Source organism: Sorex fumeus, unplaced genomic scaffold (genome assembly GCF_029834395.1).
Source record: "Sorex fumeus unplaced genomic scaffold, SorFum_2.1 ptg000093l, whole genome shotgun sequence".
Lineage (NCBI taxonomy): Eukaryota > Metazoa > Chordata > Mammalia > Eulipotyphla > Soricidae > Sorex > Sorex fumeus.
Genome location: NW_026606150.1, coordinates 7,423,117 through 7,436,053, shown reverse-complemented (window position 1 = coordinate 7,436,053; position 12,937 = coordinate 7,423,117). Strand labels below are relative to the sequence as shown.

At 64.5% G+C, this 12,937-nt stretch overlaps 1 protein-coding gene across 1 annotated transcript in view; it reads right to left on the bottom strand.

Annotated features, from left to right (window-relative positions):
* Nucleotides 1–9,603, bottom strand: part of PPFIA1 (PTPRF interacting protein alpha 1) — a 36,995-nt gene extending 27,392 nt beyond the window's left edge. The window contains exon 1 of the mRNA XM_056131642.1: nt 9,319–9,603. Coding sequence (XP_055987617.1) covers nt 9,319–9,603 — 285 coding nt within the window. The remainder of the gene's footprint in view (nt 1–9,318) is intronic.
* Nucleotides 9,604–12,937: the final 3,334 nt, after the last annotated feature.

Below are 12,937 nucleotides of genomic sequence, written 5' to 3'. Positions count from 1 at the left end.
GCTGTGCAGTGCGGGCCGGGTGCACGGACTGGTTTGGCCAGAGCCGGGGTCTGCGGGCGCAGGCGTGGGAGAGGGGGCGGCCACAGCAGGGCCCCGGAAGGGAGAAGAACGTGAGCCGAGCACTGGGCACCGGGCACGAAGGCCCGAGCAAGGGGCAAGAGGACTGGCAGGGGAAGGCGAGGCTGCTCCCCCAGCCCACGGGAGGGAGACTGGGCGTGGCGGTGTCTGAGGCCAGCGTTCACCCGTGTGTCACCCCTGCCAGGCACCAGGGAAGGAGGCCCAGGAAGGAACGAGAGCAGAGGCTCCTGGTGTCACCAGGGATCTGGTGAAGAAGTGGACGGAACCACAGACACGGTCACGGATAGGTACAGATATAGTCACAGACACAGTCGCAGTCACACAGAGACACTGTGTCACAGTCAGAGACACAGTCACAATCAGACGTCGATGCAGACACTAACACACACAGTCACAACAGATACACACACACACACACACAGTCCAACAGCGAAGGGGGTCTGTCTGTGGTGGGGCTCCTGCGGCTCCCACCCGTGCTGGGGAGGGAGGCGGTGTCGTCACCACCGCCTCGGCCAGCGCCGGGCCCTGGGCCAGGCGGACAGAGCGCTCAGTGCAGCCGCCCCCGGCGAGGAAGCCACCGCAAACTAGGCACGCAGGGACAGGCCAGTCGAGGGCCGTGGGCGGGAAGAGTGGGCAGGGCAGTGTGTGCTGCAGGGGCCTTCGCAGGCCCTGCTGACCGCCAGGCCGGGGGCTCTCCCGAGGCCACCTTGCGGTCTGCGGTGCTGACCCCACGCACGGGCTTGTCCCACGGAACCCCCACACGTGCTCCCGCCGGGTGAAGAGGGGTGCTGCTGTGGGGTGGGGGGGGGGGGCGCGGGGAGGGGACAGGAGGCTCGGAAGCCGGGGTGCGGGGCAATCCAGGGACCGGCAGGCCAGCTCGCCCGCCCTCCACGTGGCGGCCGCTGCTGTCCGTCACAGTGCCAGGAGGAGGTGGCGGCTCCCGAGGCCACAAACCACAGAGCACGCTGCCACCCACAGCTGACCGCTCTGCAGCACGCGGCTTCACCGAGTCACACACGGAGTTTCTATCGGACAGGCAGGAAACAGGCACCCGGGAGGCCCAGAACTCAGGCTGCAGACAGGCCGTCCCGGCCACGTCGGGCCGTGTGTGCATGTGGGTGTGGCCGGGGGCGGGGGCACACCCACACCCCCCTAAACAGCATCTTAAGATTTCAAGGAAAGAGAAGGCTCGGCAGTTCCGAGTGGCCTGAAGTGGCCCTTGAGCCTCGGTGGACACTGCCCAGCGCCGGTCCGCATTCCCACCGACAGAGGCCTGCGAGGACAAGGCAGCCGGATGCTGGGCCCATTCCCAGCCCACTGCCAAGAAGGAAAACTTGAAAAAAACAGACATGCCTCAAGAGCCCTGGCTTATTTTCAGACAAAACGCAATTTCCTGCAGGGAACCGCAGGAGCCCGGCCAGCAGCGGGGAAGGCTCCGGGCCGCGGGGTCCGTCCAGCTGCCAGGGACCTGCGACGGAGCCCTTCGCCCTGCGTCTCCCCACGGGCACTCCCGAGCCACGGCCAGGCCCCCGGGACAGGAAGGGACACAGCCAAGGACACCGGCCGTGGGGTGCGCGCAGGCCTGGGGGAACCTTTGCCCCCAGGCCAATCGCGACAAAGCGCTGAGGACTTGGGAAGGCAGCGCCCCCAGAGAGAAATGCAGCCTGGGGATCAAGAAGAAACAGAAGCAAATGGCTCGCCTCTCAGACCACGTGTGTCTCCAACTTCACGTTCCTCGAAACCCCAGTTTCTAACCACGGAGCTTCAGATCTATTTATCCCAGGACCAAAAAAAGAACCGCCAAGAGATTCTCCGACGTCACTCCGTCGGGGGTTCTAACAACGGGCTATTAAAATGCTGAAGCCCCCTTCTGTTTCCCCCTCCCAGGCCTAATAAAATAGTCTCGTTGGGAATCAAAACAGGATGAGACAAAACATAGAAACATGAAATAAAGGGGAAACGGCACTTTAATTCGTAACGAAAAGACAAATTCACAATCTTCTCGCCTGGGACCGGAGACGCTGATAGCACGGGGGAGGGCACGTGCCTGGCACGCGGCCAACGTGGGCTCAATTCCCGGCACCCCACGCGGCGCCGAGCACCACCAGGGGAGGTCCCCGAGTGCCGAGCCAGGAGCACGCCCTGGGCACCACCGGCTGTGGCCAGAAACAAACGAAAAAGCACGTTTTTGTCTCTCGGCCTCCCGAAATGACCTCCGGAAGCTGTGAGCCCCTGGTCAGCCCCCAACACTGACCCCTCGACGTTTCCCCTCAGAGAAGGAACGGCTCAGACGGGAGGCCGGAAACCCCGTCGCGGGGGACAGTCTGGGGTCAGAAAACAAGCGTTCAGCGTGAAGAAGGGCCCGGTGGGGCACTGGGGGTCTGCATGAAAGGGGACCCTGAGCGGGGCAGGCCCTCGCGACACCTCGGCTCACCGTGACCGCCGAGCACTGGGCAGTGTCGCCAACTCACCGCCCGGGAAGGTCACTGCCAGGCGCCTGGGGTAGGGCAGAGCTGTCTTCTGGGGAGGGGCTGGCTGGTCCAGCCATCGTGGTGGACACGGCCAGCGGGTGGGGGTACCCCACTGCACACCCCTGGGCCGAGGGGCTCTAAAGCCTGCCTGGCCCTCAGCCAGGTGACAAGACAGAAAACCCACGGAAGGGCCCCGATGTCCCGGGGGGGGCGGAGCCGCCCCCAGAGTCCAGCCGGCACCCCAGGGGGGGCACACGTGTATGAAGCACGGGGGCTGCCTCCGGTCAGGACCCTGAAGCTCGCCCACATGGAGGTGTCCAAGGTGGGGCTCAGGCCCCTGGACACTGCACGCAGGACACAGCACACTGGGCACCCCATGTAGGACACAGCACGCAGGACTGTCCACGCAGGACTCGCAGGAAGGCTGGAAAACCCTCGCACCAGACCTGAAGAATAAGAGCTGCGTTTGTCCTTGAAAATAAAACTGGAGAGGAAATTTAAAGCAGTCTTTTTTCTAATCTTTATTTTCTGGTTTTGGACGACACCCAGAGGTGCTCAGGACCTTACTCCTGGCTCTGCGCTCAGGGTTCACCCGGAGGGAACTGGGGGCCCATATGGGGTGCTGCGGTCAATACCAGGGTTGCCACGGGCAGGCAAATAAATGCCCGATCTGCTCTGTGATCAAACATCACTGAGGTGCCAAGGAAGCCCTGCCCCGCGGCTCCAGCCTGGGTCTAGAACGAGGCGTGCCAAGCCAAGACCAGGACACTTCCTGTTCTCCTGCAGCGAAGGTCAAGAAAGATGGTGGTCGAGACCCCCACATGCTGCTTCAGACAGTGACGACCCCACGCTCAGCCCACTCAGCACGGTTGCCGCTTGCGGAGAGACGCCTGGAAAGAGGACGGATCTGTGTACCTGCAGGCGCGTCCGTGGCCGGGAATACACCGGCCACGCCTGGGGGCAGAAGGGGTCACCCCCACACCAAGGAAAAGCTTTGAGTGTCCAGCCCTCGATTAACATGTCAACCATGGGGGGGAAGCAGGTGTCACAGGGACAAAAGGAAACAGAACCAGACCCAGAGGCGGCCCGAAAGTTGTCAGGTAGCAGCCAGAACCGGTCACAAACACGCCTGACCCAAGGAAAGGTCTCACCGAGCATCAGCCGGGCCGGAGACCGGGAACTGCAGGATCCGGTACCAACTTGACCATGGGCTTAGCGGCAGCTCGAGTGGCCGAGCAGAAAGGCCAGGGACAGGCCCGAAGACAGGAAAGAAACCCAGAACGCCTCTGGGCCCGCCGGGCCGGGAGCACAGACAGGGCACAGGGAGGGGGAGCGGCCAAGAAGCATCGACGGAGACCCCTCGGCACAGGCACGCCGAGAAGCTACGGGTCGGGTCGGCGCAGGAAAGGACCACCAGAGCTCAGGGCTTCCTGCGGTTTCCGTCTGCAGAGAGGCAGGTCAGGACCACCGTGAGAAGCTGCTGGGACCTCCCCAAGACACTGCTGGCCTCGCCCCTGCCCGCTGTCCAGCCGTCCCTCCCCCCGCACCCCATTTCTCTCTCTGCGATGATGTTTTCGAGACCTGCCCGGGAGTCCCGCACCAAGCCCCCGACTGGCCCGGCAGCTCTGCAGGTTCCCCGGGAGCGCGGGGACCCTACCAGCAAGGGACAGGAACTTCTCTCGCCGGCACCTCTGGGCCCCCAGCATGGCGGAGGGGCCCCAGCTTTTTTCAAAACCGAAGGCAAAATCGAGACTTCTCGGGCGAACGAGGAGGAGACACGGCAGCGGCCGGCCCGGGCGGGGAAGCCAACGCCAACGGCTTGGGTGCATCTTCAGGCGACGGTGCCAGATGCAGATCTAAAATTAAACCCCATCCACAATGCCACAAAGCGAGGGCGGGCGCACCACAGGGCCAGGGTCTGGGCCAGCGGGTGGCGAAGGACGCGGCCGTGCACGCGGGAGCCCCGGGTTCTGCCCCAGCACCGCGAGGAAAGTCAGCGGCCGGGGAGACGGCCCGGGCAGGCACGGGACTGTCCCCCAGATCCCGGAGGGAGACAGACACGCCCGAGGGAAGGACAGAGCCACTTCCAAAAGCAGCCGGAGGGAGAGAGAAAGAGCGGGGAGAGAATGGATGGCGTATGTGGGACCTCGGAACCCAAGTACCATCCTCTGCTTGACTGAGAGAGCAACTGGCCGGGGCACCACGGCCTCTCGGTGCTGCTGGGGCAGCCCTGGTGGTGCCCAGCGCGGGAGGACCCCAGCACAGCCTTACTCATGGGCCGAGCACGGCACCTCGGCCCTCGGTCAGACACTGCCACAAGCGGGAGCACCTGACAGGCCCCCAAGCCCTGCCAGGAGTGACTCCTGAGCACGGCGCTAGGAGTCATCCCTGAGCACCGCTGGGGGCGGCCCCAAAGCAAACAAAGGCGTCCAAGAGTTGTGAGTCCTCTAGCCAAAGCCCCGAGAGCAACTACAAAAGCGGAGGTATCAGGCCAGAAGGCCACACCGCAGCCCGGACGCTCCCACCCGCACCGAGCGTCACTCCTCCCCGCGGATGCCGCTCTCCCGGTGGAAGGCTTCTGGCGTCCACTCCCAGGCACGTCCACAGAGACACCAAGCCGATTCGAAAATGTTTTCACGACTTGCGCAAAGGGTCAAGGTACTCTCGCCTGAGAACAAAGGTGGAAAACTTCCAGGATGAGGCAACAAGATTCCAGCCCGGCAATTGAGGAAGCGTGATGTTCGCGGAAAAAAGACGAGAAGACTGACAGAGACCCAGAGAACAGCCGTGATGTGGCGACTACGTGGTCACGAGCTGCAGCCCCGGGCTCCCACGTGTGTGCCACACGGCAGCTCTGCTGTCTCGGGTCCTGAGCTCTCCAGGTCTGCCAGCTGCACCGCAGCTGGAGCTGTGACGCCCTGGCGCGTGTGCACGGGCACTGTGGCGACCCCCACCAAATGCGTGGCCCTGCCAAGGAGCAGCGACGCCAGCAGGCAAGAAAGGGCAGGGGAGGGAATGAAAAACAAGAGGTGCGGGGCTGGAGAGATGGCACAGCGGGGAGGGCGTTTGCCTTGCACGCGGCCAACCCAGGTTCGATTCCCAGCATCCCATAGGGTCCCCCGAGCACCGCCAGGGATAATTCCTGAGCGCAGAGCCAGGAGGAACCCCTGTGCATCGCTGGGTATGACCCAAAAAGCAAAAAAAAAAAGAAAGAGGCACGGGTCGAGCGTGAGCACAGCGGGCATCGACCCGGAAGGAGAAAGAGCCAGGCTCCATCTCCGGCACCCGTACGGGTCCTCCTCAAGCCCGCCAGGAGCAAGCCCTGAGCACTGCCTGGTGTGGCCCAGCCCCAGACCCCAAAATAATAAAAACAACAATAATAACAATAATAAAATAATGGCGCAGCGGGGAGCCTAGGAAACCACAGGGCCTCTCCACTGTGACAGAGAGGACGGAGGGCCCCGATTCAAGGACAAACCACCCCTCGGCCCCATGGGTCCTTCCAGCCGGGCGTGCCGGGAGGGAGACGGGAGGCACTGAGTGGCCAAGTCTCCCGGTGGACACGAGGGGCGGCAGGATTGCTAGAGACACGGACCAACTCTGCCACATTCGAGTAGAAACTTCAGGGCTGGAGCCTGGAGACAGAGTTTGGGGGTCACGCGCTTGTCTTGCACACCGGCCCCTGGTTCAATCGTTGACCAGCACCAAGAGCGACCGCTGGGCACTGCCGGGTGTTCCCCACCACCACCAGAAAGGGGGAAAGAACAAAGGCTTCGGGGCCAGGACACGGCTCAGTGGCAGAGCTCAGGTGTCACATGTGTGTGGTGACAGTTCCCCAGCCCCGCAAATGGGCCCTGAAGCACTGCCAAGGGTCACTCCTGAGCACTGAGCCCGGAACAGCCCGAGTACCTCCAGGTGTGACCGTGAAACAAGAAAGAAACCCAAAACCCAAACACCCTCCCCCACAAGACGCACCGACGCCCAGGAAGAATAACTGGCCCTGTGTCTACACGTGTCCCCGGGCAGGTGGGAAGTCGCGTGGGGTCACACCACCAGGAGGGAGGAACCCCAGGAGCATTTTGTTCTCGACCCAAAAGCAAGGAACCACCACCAGAGAGAGAGAAGAGAAAGAAACCGAAGTCTGCTGCCTGCCCAGACCTCAGGCAGGGGCTCCACATGCCTCCTGGACCCTGCCATGTGGGCCGCCAAGCGGACCAGAGCCAAGAGAGGGGCGGCCTGTCAGTTGGCACGGGCGGGGCACTCGCCACAACAAGCCGCTTCAGGCCCCGACTCCCACACCCCCCGCCCACTGCCCGGCCAGCCCGGCCCCTCCCTCTGCCTGGGGTCACCACGCACTCACGCGTGCCTGGGCGACTCAGCGGTCCCGAACGCCAGCACCATCCGGGAGACGGAGACGGACCGGCCCACACCTCTTACATAAACACATCAGCCGCATCTTGGGATGCCAAAATCTGACCCGAACAAACACGTCCATTCGCGGCACTTGTGAGAGAAATGACTTCACGGAGAAAAGAATCTTCCGTCTCATCAGTTTGATAGACCAGCTCTAGGAGGGGGGCTCAGCGGGCCGGGCATCTGCCCTGCGCGTGGGGACCCAGGCCCGACCCCCAGCACCACAGGAGTGACCCCTGAGCCCAGAGCCAGGACGAAGCCCTGGACACCGCTGGATGTGGCCCCAAAACAAACCAACCACAAGCATCCCTAGAAAATGTAGCAAAGGCAGAGAAATACCCGTACAGTGCAAACACAGACTGTAAAATGCACAGCCAAGAAAGACAGCCCATGTTCATGGATTTGAAGAATATGTTTAAACCGTCCTCGTTCCCTAAAGTTATTTACGAGCTTAACGTGATCCCTCTGAAAACCACCATGGCATTTTTCAAATAACCAAACCAGCTCTGAAATTTCTACCACAAAGAGCCTGATGGGCCGAGGAGTTCTAAAAGAAGAAGGAAAGTGAAGTATTCAGACTTCAAACTCCAGGAGCCGGTAAAAATGATCAAAACAGCGTGGCACTCGAACAAAGACACAGCCCACAGGAACAGCCTGGGAGCCACAGACGGGCCCACAGGTCTGGAGACAGAGGCCCGGACTGCCCACAGGGCGCCCAGGCCCCGGAGGAAGGAGAGCCTCGGGCAAGGGCTGTGCCACCCACTGCCACAGGCCAGAAACAGACCCGAGCTCACCATTCTCACACCAGCCAGAAATGTCACCCCCAAAGGGGTGTGAAATCACACAATATGACAAGAATGCAGGTGACACCCTCCAGAGCGTTGGCCACAGAGGTGTCGCGAGTATCGCAGGGAAGCCAAAAGGATTCCCACTGACCAGGTGGGACCCTCCACGTGGGGTACCCGCCGACGGGTGAGACACTCCACACCCCACAGGGGTGCACATCCAAAGAACTTGTCTGACTCAACAACAGAACAAACAACGCCACGGCCAAGCGGACTGATCCTGGGAAACAGTTCTCCGAAGCGCGAAGTCAGCCAACAAGCACGCAAGGAAACCCACGGATTCCCTCGGAAGCGGGGAAACGCGCGGGACAGCCACGATGAAGCGGCACCTCTGAGGACAGCCGGGCACGGCAGGGCTGCACCCGGCCTCTGCTGGTGCAGATTCAGGGGAAAAGGAGGCCGGAACACCCACACTTCTGGGGGGACCGGAAATGGGGGTGCCCGCTACGGAACACGAAGGGAGATTCCGAAAGACACGGATGCCGGGTCGCCCGCAGGGGCCAGCAACGCCACTGCTCGCTGTCCCAGAGAACAGCAAAACTCACTTGGAAAAGAAGGGTCCACACGCACACACGCGCGCACTCACGCGGCCTCAGTGGGCACACCAGCCCCTCCATGGCCAGCCCCCGCCTTGCCCACAAGCTGGTGGAGCCTGACTGAACCGCAGGGCCAGGGCGGCCTGGCCTCCCCGATGCGGGATGCCCACGAGCGAAGCGACTGGCCCAAGGACAGGAGAAGGCCGAGGGGCTGCCCAGCCCGTGAATGGCGCTAGGCCCCTGCAGCGGCAGGGCCTGATTTCAGGGGCCCCCCAGAGCTGCACGGCCGAGGGGCATTGGGGACCAGACCCCAGCTTTCTGAAGAAAAGCTAATCCGACATCTCTGAGCCAGGGCGGCCGGGAGCGGTCGCGAAGGCAGGATTGCGGCTAAAAGGAAACCCAGACGCCTGGCTTATCTCTCGCGGGAGCCCTGACCGCGGCCCAGGAGTCTCTGCTCGCTTGCCGATCCCCACCGAGCCTCCCTGAGCCACCCGGGGGCCACTGACCTCACACTTGCCCCATCACTCTCCCTGCACCTATCATTAAAGCCTCCGCGAGAAAAGCCTTTGAATGGGCTCCAGATCGGGTCCGTAATCTCCGCAAGATGCTGAGATTAACGCTCGCCGTGTGCTTCAAAGCGCCGTGGAGCTCATCGGTCACGGAAAGTCCCCCAGGAACCAAGCGCCTGGCCCGGCCCCGGCCCGGGGGGTCTGGTGGGAGGACACTGCTGGTATCCTCCAGGACCACCACCCCGCGGAAAGACGGCACCGCCCAGAGACGGGGTGCGTGCGTGCACGCTGCAGGCCGGCCCCAGTGTTCAATTTCCCCCCTCGCCATCGACCTTCACCTACCTGGGACCTCCAGATCCGGGACCGGCTGTGCCAGGAGGGTCTTGGCCCCACCCTCCCGGAACCCACCCTCGCCACCAGCCCCGTGTGGTGCGGTGTGGTGCGGTGTGGTGCGGTGTGTACGTACCTGCGGGAGCGATGAAGTCAGCTGCCGCTGCAGGGAGTCCCGCTCGTGGCCGACCTCCTGCAGCTTGCCCTGGGTGAGGGCCAGCGTCTCCTGGGTCTCGCGCAGCGTGTCCAGGATGCGGTCCCGCTCGTCCAGCATGGAAACCATGAGCTGCTCAAACTGGGAGTCGTTGTCCAAGGCGGGGGACTCGGTGTCCTGGCTCCCGCCGCCACCGCCGCTGCTGCTGCCGCCGCCGCCCAGGGGGCTCTCGGTCTCGCTGATGGTGGGCATCACCTCGCACATCATCTAAGAGGACGGGGCCGGCGGGGGTGGAGAGGGGCGATGGGTCAGGCGGGGAGGCAGAGGCAGCCTCACTCGGCTCCGGTCTCGGGGTCGGCCGGGCGCACAGGCACGGGTTAAGCGGGAGAGTGGACCCGCGCTGGGCGCTGGGCGCTGGGTCCCGAGTGACCACACCGCGCGGCAACCATCCCCCTGGCCCCGGGGCGGCGCCCACCCCCAGGAATTCTGTTTACAGAGCGGAGAAAAGCGTTCTCGGCCACTTCCCGGTGTGGGGGGGGGGGGGAGAACCGCCAGCCAACGGCCACCCGCACCCCGGGGTGCCGCTCGTGGGGGAGGGGCGGGGGGAGCCAGACCCGACCCGACCCCGTCGACCCGCAGCCGGGGCGCCCGCGGGGTCACCGCTGACAGAAGCCCCCGGACGGGGCCGGGCCGGGCGGGCGATCAGGTGTCGGCGGGGGCGCGGGGCCGTCCCCGGGGCAACGGCCACCGCGGCGGGGCGGGCGGGCGGGAGCGGGGGGCCGGGCCGCCTGCCCGCCCCGCGGAGCCCCCCGGGGGTCGCGCCCGCCTTGGGGGCGCGGGGGGACGGAGCCCCCCCCCCCCACCCCGCCGCCGCGCGCTCCCGGGCCCGCGCCCCCGCGCTGACCTCCGACCCCGCGCCCCCGCCTGACCCCGGCCGCGCGCGCGGGCCCGGGCCGAGCCGAGCCGCCGCCAGCGCCGCCGCCCGCGCCCTCACCTTGCCCGGCGGCGGGAGCCGCGGCTGCTCGGTGCGGGCGACCCCGCGCCCCGCCGCCCGGCCCGCCCCCACTCAGCAAGGCCGGCCCGCGGCCGGACACTGGCACTCGGCGGCGGCGGCGGAGCGGGCCCGGCCGGCGGCGCGTCGCCGGCGTCAACGTGCCCGACGTCGGGCGCGTCGGCCGCGCGTCACCGCCGCGCGCCGCCGCCGGCTGGCCCCGCCCCCGCCACGGACGGCCCCGCCCCCGTCCCGGATGGCCCCGCCCCGGATGGCCCCGCCCTCGCGGCCGCCATTGGTGGAGGCGGCCCGGCCCCGCCCCCGCCCCGGATGACCCCGCCCCCGTCCCGGCCGGCCCCGCCCTCGCGGCCGCCATTGGTGGAGGCGGCCCGGCCCCGCCCCCGGAGGCCCGCCCCCGGGGCGCGCGAGCACCGCCTCCGGGGCGCCGCCATTGGTGGAGGCGGGAGGCCCCGCCCCCTCCGGGCCCCGCCCCCGCGGCCCCGCTCTCGGTTCGTGGGGGCTGCACCTGCGCGTCCCGCGGTGCCCCCCACCCGAGTCCCCCGCCGCTGCCGCCGCCGAGGGCTGCAAAGGTCGGGGCCGGCGTCCGCTGTGCGTCACGCGCGGAGCCCCGCGCGGCCGGAAGTGGCGTCTGCCCGCCCTCCCGGGGCTCAGATCCCTGGCAGGCAAGGTGCTCCCGCCGCCCCGAGCACGCCCTGGCCCTTTTTGGGTCATACCCAGGGTACGCACGGACCCTGCTGGGCCCCCTGCACCTGGCGAACACCAGCTGCCTTTGATTTTTGAGGCTCCTGGCTTTAGATGCAGGGGGGAAAAAATCTACCGGATTGGAGCGTGGGGCTGGGGCAACCTCGGGGAACTGGGATTTGGTGCCTCTGCAGGACCGGGAAAGGGTGCAGGAATGGGTGCTGGGGGGGAGGGGCTAGTTGTCGCATAAAACCACCTTTAGTTAAGGGACCCGGAGGACCAGCTTTTCTCCAGGGAAGTGCCCAGGCTTCCTTACTGCGGTCAGCCACTCTGGAGGGAAGCAACCTGTGAGTCTCCGGTCCCGGTCAAGGCGGGGAGGAAGGGAGTGCGAGAACCCAGGTCTGGACCAGCCCTTCTTGGCGGGAACACTGAAACAGGTGCTCCCTCCGGCCGACCGGGCTGCCAGGCCCAGGACCACATCCTCCTTCATCCCACCCATCTATCCATTCACTGACTAGTCACACCTACGGATAAATTCTGCATCCCTCATCCTGGATCCCGAATGGAGGAAACTCCAGCCACCCTCGCTCAGTACCACCTTAACCTGAGCTGGTTCTCCAAAGAAGAGTGGAATTCCACACCGGGAAAAGAGAAGCCTGCGCAGTGTCCTTCCCGGGCCGTGGTGCCAGCCCTATCGTGTCACTCCCAAGGTTGCAAAAGCAGTCGAGAAAGCTCAAAAGCCACCGACGTGGCCAACGACAAGTCCTGGGTTAATTCACAACCAGGCGCCCAGCCCGGCTCAGGCAACTCTGTCTCCCCAGGCAAACTTTGCCTCCTGACCAGGAAGGGAGTCACACCTGCTTTTCTCCAAGCTCAGAGGGCACAGGTGTAAAGTGTGTCCTAATTATTATTAATGGTTTGTTTGGGTTTGGGGGCCACACCCAGCTGTGCTCAGGGCTTACTCCGGACTCTGCACTTAGGGATACTCTGATAGGGCCCAAAGCGAGCCTGGTAGCCTCCACCTTTTTTTTTTTCATTTTTGGGTCATACCCAGCGATGCACAGGGGCTACTCCTGGTTCTGCACTCAGGAATCACCCCTGGCGGTGCTCAGGGGACCATATGGGATGCTGGGAATCGAACTCGGGTCAGCTCCGTGCAAGGCAAACGCACTACCCCACTGCACTGTCTTAACTCGTGTACCACACTGACCCCGTGTGCTAGTAGCATGGACACTCCAGGGCTGTTGGGGGAAGAAAATCACTTTGGCAAGGGCATCACCAAGCACCTCGCCCACGAGCCCTCACTGAAGTGTGGCCTTTGTTTTAGCCTCTTCCTCTGAGAGCGTGGGCTCTGGGGAGCGGAGGGGCTGGGGCTGGAACCCAGGGCTGCCCCACGGCCATTGTTCCTGACGCCCCCTCAAAAAGGAGACCCCCAATTCCCAAAGCCAGGGACAGGGCACCTTGACCAGTGCTGGGTCACCACACTGCTCCTGGTGGCCTGTGGCACCTGGCAGAGATGTGCTCTAAGATGTACCCGGGGACCCTGGCATGGCCACACACAGCACTCAGCCGGGGCTGTCCCAAGCTGCCTGCCGGGTGCCAGGCGCTCCGCTCTGTATAATTAAGCTTTATGAGATTTTATTATTTTACTTTTTTGCAGAGCCCAGGACCAAACTCAGCTCTCCCGCCCTCCAGGCACGAGCTTTCAACTACAGCAACACCCGCTCTTGTGTAATTAAGATTTTACTTGGGGGTGCTGGGAACCAAACCCTGAGTGCTGAGCCGCGCTCCGGGCCCCCGTCATTACAATCATTATTATTATATTATCCTGTTGGCTTGGGGCCACCCCCGGTGGTGCTCAGGTGCTTACTCCTGGCCGGTTTGGGAGACCAGATGGGGTGCAGGGAT